This window comes from Pithys albifrons, chromosome 7, assembly GCF_047495875.1.
Source record: "Pithys albifrons albifrons isolate INPA30051 chromosome 7, PitAlb_v1, whole genome shotgun sequence".
Lineage (NCBI taxonomy): Eukaryota > Metazoa > Chordata > Aves > Passeriformes > Thamnophilidae > Pithys > Pithys albifrons.
In genome coordinates this window covers 38,781,598-38,795,375 of record NC_092464.1, presented here as the reverse complement: position 1 = coordinate 38,795,375, position 13,778 = coordinate 38,781,598, and the positions used below count along the sequence as shown (strand labels likewise).

The window sequence follows — 13,778 nt, the reverse complement described above, 5'->3', positions numbered from 1 at the left end:
TCACCATAAAAATTAAGAAATTGCATTAATACCTCAAAAAATCAAAGCAAAATTTCAACATGAAGCAGTGACAAAGTCCAAAACTACTTCATAATTAAAAAGAACATTTGAAAATGAAACATCATAATAAAATTGGTTTTTTTAATATGGTTAGGTCAATGATTATGGCCAGTAACTCAAAAATGCTAAATGGAAGAACTTCCCCTTTTTAGTATGTTAACTTGTTGCACTTCATAATACAATATAGGTAACTGTTTTCAGTACTCCTGTTACCCATTTGGTCTGTTAAAACTGTTGTTTGACAGCATTTGTAAGGATTCAGAAAAGAGACCCAGAGGGCAGAAGTAGGAATTTCTACATTTCAAATCACTGCTGGATTGTCCAAGTTTCAAGATGACTGTATCCCTCCAAAGAGGGGTGACCACAACAGAACACATGCTCACTGCCAGTTTCTCAATCTCAACAGTTTTGCAGTGGCTCTAGCTCTTTACCTGGTCTCCAAGACACATGAGCAAATATTAATTTGCTTTTCTTTACACTTCTATCATCAATCTGCCCAACTACCTACAGGCACCTCTGCGTGTTTAGGGGTAGATGCTACCAGAAATCAATCTTTCTGAGACATAAGCAGAGAGCTCTCAATACACCTGAAATAAACATGCCTAAACCAGTAACATTCTATTACTCCAGCTCCTAGCTGGAAAGAACACCATAGGTTTTACTGTTATATACAGTAAGAAACGCACATGAAAATAAATCGCATTTTTGCACATTATCACCTTATTTTGAGTTTTGAAATATTTCAGTATTCTATCACAGCTTTCGATTCAGCCCCTGATTACACCCAAATCTCACATTCTGTGCTTTTCAAAGTAATTTTTAGCCCTTTGGGCAAATTAAAAGGAACAATTAAGAGCACAATAAAAAACAAACTAGCAACAACCCTCATGACATAAACATATCACTTAATTTCCCTTCAATATTTCTTTTAATAATTTCTACATACTATGATTTTCCAAGGCTACAGTCAGAATTATTCACTGGAAAATAGGGTAAGAGAAAGTGGAAATTACAGATCTAGTGGTCAATGGCAAAAAACAAACCTAAAAGAGCTAAGGGGAGAGGTTAAGTGCTGTGCTAGTTAGCAAGAATGACAGCTTGCTTTGAATACTCATACTGACTGCCCAAGATATTGAATAAACCTCATTTAAACTAATTTTCATTATTTGTAGAGTCTGTGTTAGGCATCTATCATTGTCAGTACTATTAACATTCTTTCCAGAGACCATTTTATCAGCATATTTAAATGAAAGCTTTCCTTTTCAATATTTATTAACTCATTAATATGACTTGGTAGTAATATCGTGGTTGTAATATCCAAATTAGTGCATACTAAGGTATTTTCCACTGATTAAGCTTTCTGAATCAAATGATTTTTACTCTTCAGTACCAAAAAATGCACTTGAGCTCCTGGAATTTTGTTTTCTTTCTATACTATTTATATGAATGGCATTTAAAATCTACATTTCTGTCTTTTTGCAGTAGGTACAGTAAACCTGAGCACTGACCACATCCCAATAGCTGACAGAATATGAACTGTGAATAAATGTGAATATGAAAGTTAAATCATCTTACCTGGGTTGCAGTCTGTGAGGAGGGAGCAGATGGAGAGGAGAACTTTAGAAATGGTTAATGCTGGACTCCAGTTGTCTTTTAAAATGTCCAGGCAGATGACGCCTTGGCTGTTAATGTTACAGTGGTAGATTCTTGTCCGAAATGTTACCTAGAAAGGACAGTGTGTCTAAGTACAATGGTGTTCAACCCAATAATTACACAGTTATTAATCAATTAAAAATCATGAGAACTAACATTCTGCTTTCCTGGTTGAAATGCAAGTACACTGCTACTGTCACTTAAAGACTGGGCAAGATAAAATAAAGAAAAGAAAGTCTGCCTGTTGCATCTCTGGCCAGCAGTGGAATGGTTTGTGCAAGGTGAGAATGGAACACATTTCCCAAGCTGCTTCTTGCCTTGGTCTTATCAATCACATTATTTCTGTATGGGGCCAAAAAAAGATGTTCTAGCCCCTGATTTGGACAACATTCATAATTCAGGTCCACTGCTCCTTCATGCCTTGAAGGGAATCAGAAGACAGATTCTTCTGCTGTCTTCATCTGTTCATCATTTGACCCAAAAGACTAAGCTGGAAAAAACCTGTGGAGGCATCACATCAGTGACTCCTGAAAGAGCTGAAGTGAAATATTTTTGAGAAAGACTACTCAAATAAAATGCTTTTATTTCCAAATTTTAAGTGCCAGTTGTAGCAATAGAACACCTTTTTGGGGTTTTTGGTAGTTGATTAGGAGAATTTCTGTATCCACTTTATACTGTCTCCTAGATGACCCTATACATAACAAAACAAGGAGTCAATCACTTCTTTTAGTCTAGAATGATGTCCTGCTTCAATTGAAGATACAAGCCTTTTATTTGAAAAGAAGTTAGCTATGAAAGTTCACTTCATACTTCAAAATGAATACTGGGGCTACTGGATAAGAAAAGACAATATGAAATAACACCTCTTGGAGGTCATCAAGGACTAATTTCTGCATCAGTTCTACAAAATGACAAGTCTAACTAGATGGTTTCAATGACGTGTTTTAAGACATACAATTTCAGGGGTCTATCTTATCAGCAATAACACTGTCAACAGAGGGGCTGCTTAGGAAGGAGACAACAGCAGGCAAAGCACAGCCTGACTTAGGAAAGCCATGCTCTTTACCTGAGTTGGACAGTGCTAATAGCTGGGAGTGCTTACACATCTATCCAGGCTCTACCACAGAGATAAACCAGCATCTGAAGAGTAATGGAAACTGATGATAGGCATGCTCTATTCTGATTTTCTTCAATACCAGAGATCTCAGTGATTTCAGGGGGACTGAGACCAGGCCACTTAGAAGTAAGCAGAAGAGAGAAGTGACATAACATGGTACCTGGCTTACTTCTATTACAAAAAAAATTAATTCTCTAACACACTGAAAAATTCTGCCTCTTTGGATTAAATCAAGAACCTTTGACAAAATAATGGAAAGAAGAAGTAATAGATTTAGAGTATTAAAACACTGCATTCAACAAGACATACTTTTTCTCAGAAGTACTTTTCCACATAAATCTGGGAAAACACTTTCAGAGCCCACTGTCAAGCACCAGTTACTTCCATACCAAAGGTTCCACGAAGCAAGAATACCCTACATATTTATAGGTTCTTGTCTTTTTTAACTCTGCACTTGTGGTTTGGCTTATTGTTTTCCAGCCTAAGTGCTTCACTTCTGTTACTTTTATGAGAATTTAAAATATTCCTGGCACAATGATCTCAATTATTCCAAATGCTCTAGTCAGAGGATCTATTCCCCCTCTTCCCTTCCCCCCGCCCCTTCATTAGGAGCCCAAGAACATTCAGCATTTGGAGTGAAGGAAGTCTTCTTCAAGACCAAGAAAATTATTTAAGGAATAATTATTATTTGCTGATAGAATGAAATGTTTATCTACAAAGGGAAGCTATTTTTAAGAAGAAAGATAATACACTAAACCAGTAAACTATCTATACACAAACTGCATGTCAAAAGTGCCCACAAAGGGAGCTGGTGTGGAGGTCCTGGGAGTTGTAGGTCAGCGTTCATTAAGTCCCCAGGCACATGAATTCCAGGCGCGCTCATATTGCAGTTAGAACCAAATCAGGAAATGCTTCCTAGCAGGATGTCCCATGACTAAGCCAAACTTCAGCACCTCAGCACCTGCTTAATATTAAGTATTGAATACTTACTTACTTTTCTGCTCACTGTCGGAATAAAGTTTTTTCTTAGTTCTTCTCCCTGAACAAAGGCACTTTCCTATACTTCTGGAATGAAAAGTTTGAGGACTTTATTCAGTGGCATCTAAACACACTAATAACATGTACTGCCATCTCAGACTAATTGGTGTATAAATGTAGATGGGGCTATGCCTGTTTGCAGTTGGAAGGTTATTTTTAGAAAATGCTTAGATCTGAAATGCAGCATTTTTTCACTGTGAGAACATATTAAACTTGTGACATTGAGAAGACAAGATAAGGCTTGCTGCTTACCACTGACAAAAATGTCACTGATTAGCCAAACACGCCAGTGCACTTCAAAATGCTTGCCTAAGACAGGCATTTAAAATATTTAAATAGCCAATGTATTATTTTATAATTACAATATGTTACACTTTATTAATTAATTTTAATATTGAAATAATAAACTCAATTAATTAATAAAAAGAATCACAGTTTTCAGAATTTCAAAAGAAGCTGTATTAATGACTGCCTTAATATGCTGGAAACTGCGGGCTGAGTTCTTACCCCAAGGCAGTTGATTACAACTGGGATGACACATTTCTTTCTCCATCCAGGTATTGCCTCAAATTGCTGATAATGTGAGAAATGCTGACATGTAACTTTCTGGATGTTGTGTTTACTGTACCTACATTTTAAGGTTATGCAGGGTCACTCCTATTATGTCTGTAGAGAAAAAACAACTGATAATACCATTCCAGGGGAACTGCATTTTCTTTATTATAGTCATATTTTTACTTTCGATACCACTTTCCTCTAAACACTGCAGTCTAATTCTATTTATGCCCTAATGAAAACACTTAAACAATCCCATGCAGGGGCTCAGGGGAGTGTATGGTTGTATAAGCAGTTATCCTCAGAAAATTGAATGGTAGAAGAGTAATTTACAGGGTTTTTTGAACAATAAGTGTCCTCTATAGATTTATTCTCTTTGAATCTGGACTTTAAAGAGGGTACCTAATTTTTTTGAATAGAAGTGTAGGTCAGAAAAATGTGAATTACGAGAAATAGGGTAAAATGGGACTACTTGCCTTCTAAAAACTGTAAGAGTACTATAAACAAGCTTTTGAAAGGTAATGATAAGGAATTTATATTCAGTCAGTTTTGGAAAAAAACAATATTAAACTCTATGTTTCTACTGCTGAATGCCAAATGCTTCTAAATACTGTAAACCAGAATTAAACCAATAAAACAACCCTTTATATAGTCTCTCAGAAGAAAATGAGGTTATCTATTCAAAATGGGGAGAATAATTAACAGAGAGAAAATAAGGACATGAAAAGCTGTGGCTGTCTGCTTATTGAATAAGTTTTAGGACTGAAAACAGACTGTTTATAAAACCTGGGAAGAGGGAATTAAGATGGATTTTAGTTGAGTAATTGAAGGCAACTGGTTGAAGGCAATATAAATAATTCCTGGATCTCAGAGTGATATTGAACACCAGTTTTCCAGTATGAGGTAGTCTTAAAAAAACTTACTATTTCCCCTTTGCACCGAATGTTCCTCTGTGAGGTCTAAACCCAAGCAGCCACTGTGGTGCTGGTATCCATGCGTGTGAATTGCTTAACCTTCCCTGTGAGACTTCTCAGAGAGGCACATAAAGGCACCACAGCTCTGCGAGGGCTGGTCCCACAAACACATCTCACACACTTCCAGATGCCACTGAATTCAGTTGCAACCTTCAAAAATGTATCAGGAGGACGAAATGATTTCCCAGTGTTGCATATTAGCATGCAAGGGGTTACAGTGTACACTCAAGAATTGCTTTCTTCAGCCTTTTTGGGTTCAACCTCACCTCCTGTTTCTCATTCCTCCCACTGGAGCCTGGTGACTGTGCAGGGAGAGATGAAAGATTCCCAGAGCCAACAGGAAAATAAACAAAACCAGCCCCCTTTTGCTTGGCCAACACTGAAAGCAGAGCTGAGGTCCTAGGGCTCTATTCCCATGGTTTTGGAAAGTTCCTTTCAAGCCATTTCATTTCTTACAAGGATGGAATCCTGCATGCCTGCCTGAGATTAAACTTCTGTATTCCTCAAATATTCCCCAGGAGTTCTGTTTTAATAAAACTGCAGTGGCACTACCTGAAGTGGAAGAAGTTGTACTGCATACAGAAAAGGTTATATATATATATATTAAAAAATATGATTCCATTTATGATGTTCATGAAGCTCAGGAGAGTAAGCTATTCCCATCTCAGTTTGTCAGACTTTATGAGCAATAGATTTGTCTACTCGAAAAGAGAAAGCAAAAACAAGATCAGGCCTACGCTCTTTAGCCATATGAGTAAAATATTCTGAAACAACCTAAATGAAAAATATCTGTAGTTCTGAGTGACACAATGTTCATGCAATAACCTTTACGCTAATTAGAATCCTTTAATTTCTTAGAGAGCACATTTCATTTCATCTGTACCCAGCAATGAGAATGCCATTCTAAGACAGGGTGGACCATATCTTGTTTTAGGTACAGATTTGTAGCATGCACATGAACAATTGCTGGGATACTTGACAGATTATCACAAGAAGTGCATTATAAATGATGGGCCATATGATGTTCAGTATGAAAGAATGCAATTTCATTTTACATGAAGAAATAAATTTCATTCAGTTCTTAAAACAGCTGTTTACATCTAATTTTAGTAGCTCAAAAAAAGCTGTAATTTTTTTTATTGAAGGACAATATATGGCATCTGCATTAGCAGGAAATAAACTGTGATTACTTTTGCCTGACCTACAGAAAAGTCTGATATGCAAAGTATGGTGTGCTTCTCTGGCAAAATGCACCAATGCATCAGTAGCCAAAAGCGATAATGATTTAAAAGAATGTAGTAGCATCCACATGAGTTAACCTTTAATATTACTGAAAATGAATCAGTATGCAATGTAATTATTCATTATATTTGTGGTAATTATGAAGCTGTCTCATTGACCAGACTGTTGCAAGGGAAAAAAATTGAATAAGCAGAGCAACACTTAGCATCTACATTATATAAATGCACTCCTTTTGCACACAGATTTAACAGCAGAGAAAGTAAGAAGGGACCTTGACAATCTTTGGTGTATCTAAGAGGGCAAATAAAAAAATATCCTAAGCTGTACCAAGTTTTCTGAAAACAAGGGAAGAGAAACAAGGGAAATGGATTACTGTTTGGGCTAGGGACATTCAGAATAGAAACAATATTGTAAGATGCCAAGCATCAAAAGCTTTCTTTGACAAAGTCACTCTGACTTTTTATAAAATGATTTTCATATAATCGGCATACCCTTTCTTGCAATTAATAGCTCCATATGGAAAGCCAACAAAAAAGTTCTTTTACAGAGAGTAATTTTTTTTTAAGATTTACTGGCCACTTAATTTTTATAAAATAAATCCACCTTCTCAAAGTTTCAAGCATGCAGGCTATACCATTCTAGATGCTCACCTCTCTGAGTTCACCAGAGTGCTCCTTCCTGCTGCTCCAGGCATAGGTCTGCCAGTTGTTGGGTTGAGCAGGTAGGTTGTGGCAGGCACTTTAAGTCCTAAACTTTATATTAAGAAGTATGGACCTTTTTTCCTCACCCAATTTTAACAGCCTTTGGGTATTTGGGTGTTCCCTATATGAATAGTCCTAGGTAGATCGATTTCAAAATTAGTAGTTTTTTGTCCTAACCAGTTCATCTGCTTTCATTCTATAGTAATAATGTGCATAAAATTCTTTCTCTCACATCTATGTGTGTAAAAGAGGACAAGAAACAGCATTGACATGTGATGTATTTTTAGATCACATGGATTTTATGCAGTAGTAAAACATGCTTGGTACAGCAGAATTATGTAGTTTCTGAAACATCCAATAGACATCACAAGTTGTCTTTTGAAAATATATTTGACAAGCAATATGCAAACCAACGCTGCATGGCAGAAGATATTCGCCATAAGATGCTTCTAACAGGCCCTCTGGGTCTGGGTATTCTACAGGCCCTCTTCTACTGGGTATTCATAGGGAATAGGAAGAAATGATGAAGCACCTCAGTTTTGGTGGGGGAAACCAGGAACAGTTCAGTTGGATTGAGCCAATTTCATCCAAGACTAAATAAATCAGTAGAAACTACTGATATAAATTAGTATATTAAAACCAGAGTGAATAAGAAGACTATTCATTAGAAGAATCATTGGCAATTCAATTTGGCAATTACTAGAAAAATTATCAGATAAATGAATTTAAAGGAAATCTCAGAGATTTACATGGCATTGCCTTATCAAATGTCCTTTGCATTTATTCACAATAAAATGCAGTTATTGATTCTCTCATCAGCCTAACATATTTCTGCTTGCATCTCTGTCCTCCACTTTAAATCTCTGAGATTCTGTCATTTTGAGAGATATTAAAGTTTCTTAAGCAGCCACACAGGTCTGATATGTCCAGAGCCCTGTAGCACTGCATGCTGCCCTATAGGTTCAGTGTTACCTGAAGGTATTATAGACTCAGGGAATGGTTTGGGTTTAAAGGGACCTTAAATATTATCTAGTTGTGATCCCTTGCATGTGCAGGGACACCTTCTACTAGACAAGGTTGTTCAAAGCCCCATCCCACCTGCCCTTCAACACTTCCAGGGATGAGGCATCACAGGGATGGGACCTGTGGAACAAACTGTTTCACTGCTGCTGGTGAAAGCATGAGAACCATACTCTGCCGTTCACATGCCTGGGATGAGCTGCACTGAGATAAGCAGGATTCAGGCTGGCTCTCACAATGCTCTGCTGGTGGTAGGTTGTCCACTTTTCTCTCTCAAAGACTGCACAGACTTTCTGCCTGCAAATACCCAGAGACTTCACTTGGTGGGAAAACCTGCGAACTCCATTTATTGTTATGGATGAAGGATTCATGGGCTGCTCTCAGCAAGGAGATGTAAATAGAAAGGCCAGGCGAGGAGAACTGGGGAGCACAGAGGCACAGCAAAGGGTCAGGGGAGGCAGCCATGTGGGAACGCACAGGGTGAGGGACTGCCAGACCTTCAGGAGGAGGAGGATGGGAAGGGAAGGAGTCAGTTGAAAAATGCTGTGAGCAACACAGCATGGCACTGAGAGCTAATGTGATGTGACAGAGGCTATGAGAGAAGTATGACGAGGCAAATGAATGTAAAGGATAACAGGGACAGGAGACCATTGCATTTGAAGGCTAGTCTTATGACTGCAATATCTGGGAGGGGGCAAGAGAAGCCCTGGCTGCACCAAGATTGCAGAGATGTTAAAAAGAGATGATCAAATAACCTGTATTCTGAGTTTGAGGTCTTCAAGTGTAAATTGTGCTAATAGTGATAGTGATATATGAAATTTAAAGTGTGTGTCTGCCTTGCAAGGTTCATTTTAACAATTTAGATTAGAACTACCAAGAAATGTTTATTTTTTCACGTCTACTCTTTGTAAGAACTGTTTTTCTATTACACTGCCAATAAAAGTGTCCTTAATGTTCAATCACATATAAAACAAGTATGAAAATGTAGAGTAGATACCAGGAAAAAAAAGAACTACTCCTCAAACTTGAGGCTGAACTTTAAAATAGGTATAAAATGTCTACCAGAGGAGAATGATTCCACATAATGATAATTAATGCATAGAAATTAGTGCTATATGAAAATTATGTATAAAAAAAATGAAGAGACATTTAATACTACCATTAAGACCAAATTCTATAGACACTGCGTATTATATTTACAAAAGACAAAGACTCTTCTTGCAGTCACACAGCTGATTTAAACCAGCTAAACTTTCAAATGCTGAGAATAATTTTTCAGTCAGTTGATAGACATATGAGATTTACATGAAAGAAACAGTTTTCTGTTATTTTAATGTTGATTTGGAGGTGATTTAGCATATTGCAGCTTTCAAGTCCTGTGAACCATTTTTCAGTCAGCTGAGATTAAAGTCCCTAGCAAGATTAATTGTAGAGATGGGATTAAGAGATTTTATAAATCACTCAAATTCAAAAATAAAGCTTGTAGAGCACTAGGATAATGACAGATATATCCATATTGTATCAGCTACAGCTAAATTGAATTGACATTGTAATATACTGAATGTAGTCAAATATGAGGGTAGAAGTTATTAATAAAGATTATTCTTGATGAAAATGCAGACACCACTGCAGTGACAATTCCTGGTGGGGAAGTTCTTTTGAAGAGTATTCATTATTCTACAAACACCTGTGTGAAAGACCCTGGTATGACTTCCTGATTTGTCAAGACTTCCTGCTCCAGGGGGACAGTAGGCAGGATAATGAAATTATTGCTTTTCCTTCAATAACTATAGTGTACATAAAGATGTGATGTTAATTTCTAGTGATGACTAAACTTTAAAGAATCTCAGATAAACAGCTTGAACACTTGGGGAATTCACTGATTTCTTATGTGGACTGAGGACAGAAATTGAGCTGATTCTTTCTGTCAGATCAGGCTGACTAAAAGATGTGATACCTCCAACTCATATAAACATGTACACATATATATATATATACACACATGGGTGTGCACACACGCACATCCACAGATATGAATACACCTCTCCCACATATGGGATATACATATCTGATTATGTAGCTATAATGGGATATAGCTGTATGTCCCATTCAACGGCCCAAAGAAAGAGAGCAAGAGAGAGAGCTCTCCTCTGTTAAAACCAAGGGGTGAACTGTTAATCCATTAAGGATGAAAGGAAGATAGTTAGCAGGAAAAAAAAATCTCAAAGATATTTCAAAAAAAAAGGTTGAGGGGCCATTAAGGTACCAAAAAAAATGTAAGTTTACTTCCTTTGCAGGTCATCTAAGTATTTTTATTCATTTCTTATTAATTTGTTTAAGTGGCTGGTCCAAACAGGGCACAGCGTTCTCTACTTTTCAGCCTGCTGCACTACATGAGAGATGCGGTATTTTTGGGCTGAAGTGAAACCTCACCTTGTGACTGAGATCAAAGCCTCAGCAGCATCTGGTCTTTAGCAGAAAGTGAGATCATGTCCACATCTATGTCCCACTTTATCTGTTCCATACTTTCCTCTGCATCTCATGAAACCAATGCGATACCGAGGATGCAGCTGAGAGTGATTGTGAAGGCTGCTGCTTTCTTGCTGACTCAGTCAACAACATGCTCAGTTAATTTGCACAGCAGCTTCCTCAAAGTGGAGGTGAGGAAATACTTTTAATTGATTAGGGCATCACAGAAAACCAAAGCTAACTGGTCAGTTCTCAGATGAGGTATTCTAAAGTGGTGTTTACTTGTTGTAGAACTAAATAGGAGTTAGACTGGGCTGAACCTCTGTCACTCCTGTTCAACCTGCACTGGTCACACGTAGATAAACTTTTTAGGGGAAGGACAACTCCCTCCTCTGTATGAGTGTGCTGCAGTTGTGAGTGAAGCCAAATGCCACTGATTTATAAGGAAAGCAGAGCTGCAAGGGTCAGTGACCTCTGGCTCAAAAAATGTGGAGTCCAGTTTCAAGGCATGAGACAAAGTTAAGATACTGAAATAGACTGACTTCAAAGGGGAAAAATTATTAGCATGAGAGCAATTAAACTCTAAATCACCACACGGCATATTCTGTGATGGTGAAGAGTAACTTATTTGATATTACGCTTATGGTTTAACTTTAGAAAGACACTGACAGGTAGGGACAGACAAAAATAAAACTATGGATCAACAGGGAAAAAACTTGGTGCACACTGAAAGGGAAACCTGATGGCGGTCATGTGTGGCTATACAAAACTCAGAATGTGAACTGGACCACACAGTATAATTAGAGGATGCAAAGAATACAGATAGATCTTTCAAATCTTAGGAGGATGTGGTGTTGGAGGCTACAAAGGTGTGAAAACTGAAGAAATACCTAATAGTGAAAGTTTGGAGAGACAATTTTCCTGTGCTAAACAAAATCTGAATGAGTGAGTGATTCTCTTTCTTTTACACAATAAGACAAAGTAGAAAAACAAGTTAAGTATCTAGAAGAAAAATGAAAATTACTTTATACATTTGTTAAAAAGAAACCTCAAAATTTAGGTTGAACATCTTTTCTTCATGTGCAAATGTGCTCTCACTAGTTTAATTTTATTTTAATTAATGTTTTCCAATATGCAACAGGGTGTCCAGTAATCAGAATTAACAGTGTTTATAGAAGCAATCTGGATCCTTTAGGAAATAAAAACCCCCAACTTTGTATAATATAAATCAAACAATGATTATATCACAAATATATTTTAATTACAATAATAAAAATAAAAGACAAGTATCCCAAATCCATTTTTAATATATTTTCTTACTATAAAAATTACTCTACCCTCTTCAATGTTCATGTGCAACACACACATACATGATAACAGAATGCAAAACATCAGAGAATAGAAAAGGAGAAGGGATCATGGAAATCTTTGTGCAGATTTTACTACACTGGGGATTAGGCCCTTTACAGTAACTGTGCTAAGGGCATTCGCCTTTGGAACATCAGGCTGGGTCAAGTAATTGCATCTGGCAAATACAGTTTCTGTTTCTTCCCAGGTCTTTTGCGGTCACATTTTTCGAAGATCAATTTTGACAGTACTCATTTAAATGTTTCCTTACTTCATAGCAAAAGAGGGATGAAAATGGCCCACAGAAATCCCAGGAGTAATGTATAAATTCAATCATAGTGAGAAATGTGAATTAGACCTTTTCTGCTATGTTCTTACAGGATGGTAATCTTGCCAGCATTCAAGAATACATTTTATATCTTTTTCAGCACATTTCACAGTCTTATACTTTATCCCTAGACTTTTTAAGATGATAGAGCCATAAGGAGTGGAACTAAAATTAGAAAAAAACCCCAAGATGATCTGTTCTGATACCCCTAGGACCCATGATTTTGAGAACAGCACCAAATATCACAAATCTTGTGGTGAAGTGGAAGAGATGTCAACACCCAGTGACACAGATAGCACTGTACCGTGAGGCCATATGTTATGTTCCACATACTCACTATCTTTCTTTTGCTAGAAATCAGCTTGTGGAGAACACATTTAACCATCCTTTCCCAACAGTACTGACTGGCAGCAGCTACCTCATAATAAGCAGTCATCTTCCCACCCTGCTTTATTCAAGGGATTTCCTAAACTACTTTACTAATGAATGACTTTTATAGGGTCTGGCAAACAGTTGTAATGAAATAGCAACTGTTTGAGAGATCCTGCAGCAGGTCTGAAAACAGGGGTCATTTACAACCATGGCTGAAAGGAATAGAGTAAGCATCCACGTGTACAACATATGCTTGCAACACACTTATATCTGACATTCATCCCCTGTGCACACACACTCATTACTGTCTTACAGATAACAATTTCCCTCATCATAAATACTGGCCTTTTAGTAATACAATATGCCATCATCAATTCTCTCATCCTTTATCAAGCAGTACATTTTCATATGATTTATATGCACACATTTCTTACAATGACAACTGGCATCAAGATAAAGGCAGACAAAAAAATCTATTACAAAGCAGGACAAGAACCACCTCTTTGCTTGACATTTCATTAATCAGCAATGCACAGCTGCATCACTCATGATTCAAAACAACACAGTGATGAACACAACAGAGTGTAGATTGAAAAAGACTTTAGCTCATGGTGAAATAGTAAACTGGACCTTCAACCTCTATTTTAAAAGGATGTCTATTGCATATGCTGCCTCAAGACTCAACAGATTCGACAGAGAAAATAACAAAAGACGTCCCTGCAACTTGTCTTTCAGAGCGCTAGTTCTTTATATATTAGGTCTGGATCTCTGAGAAAACTTCAAGCTTTATTTTATACACAATACAGCCATTTTATTCCCTAAAGAATATAATTTTAAATTGCTGGGAGACTGAATGTAACCCTTGCATTACAGCTATTACAAACAGACTAAGCCCTGCAAAG

General features: G+C 37.1%; 1 protein-coding gene across 2 annotated transcripts in view; it reads right to left on the bottom strand.

The window, feature by feature from the left end:
- The window catches only part of LOC139674049 (ubiquitin-conjugating enzyme E2 E2), a 204,364-nt gene that overhangs the window by 20,956 nt on the left and 169,630 nt on the right, over nt 1-13,778 (bottom strand). For both annotated transcript variants that reach the window (XM_071560159.1, XM_071560158.1), the window contains exon 5: nt 1,636-1,783. In XM_071560159.1, the coding sequence (XP_071416260.1) occupies nt 1,636-1,783 (148 nt within the window). The remainder of the gene's footprint in view (nt 1-1,635; nt 1,784-13,778) is intronic.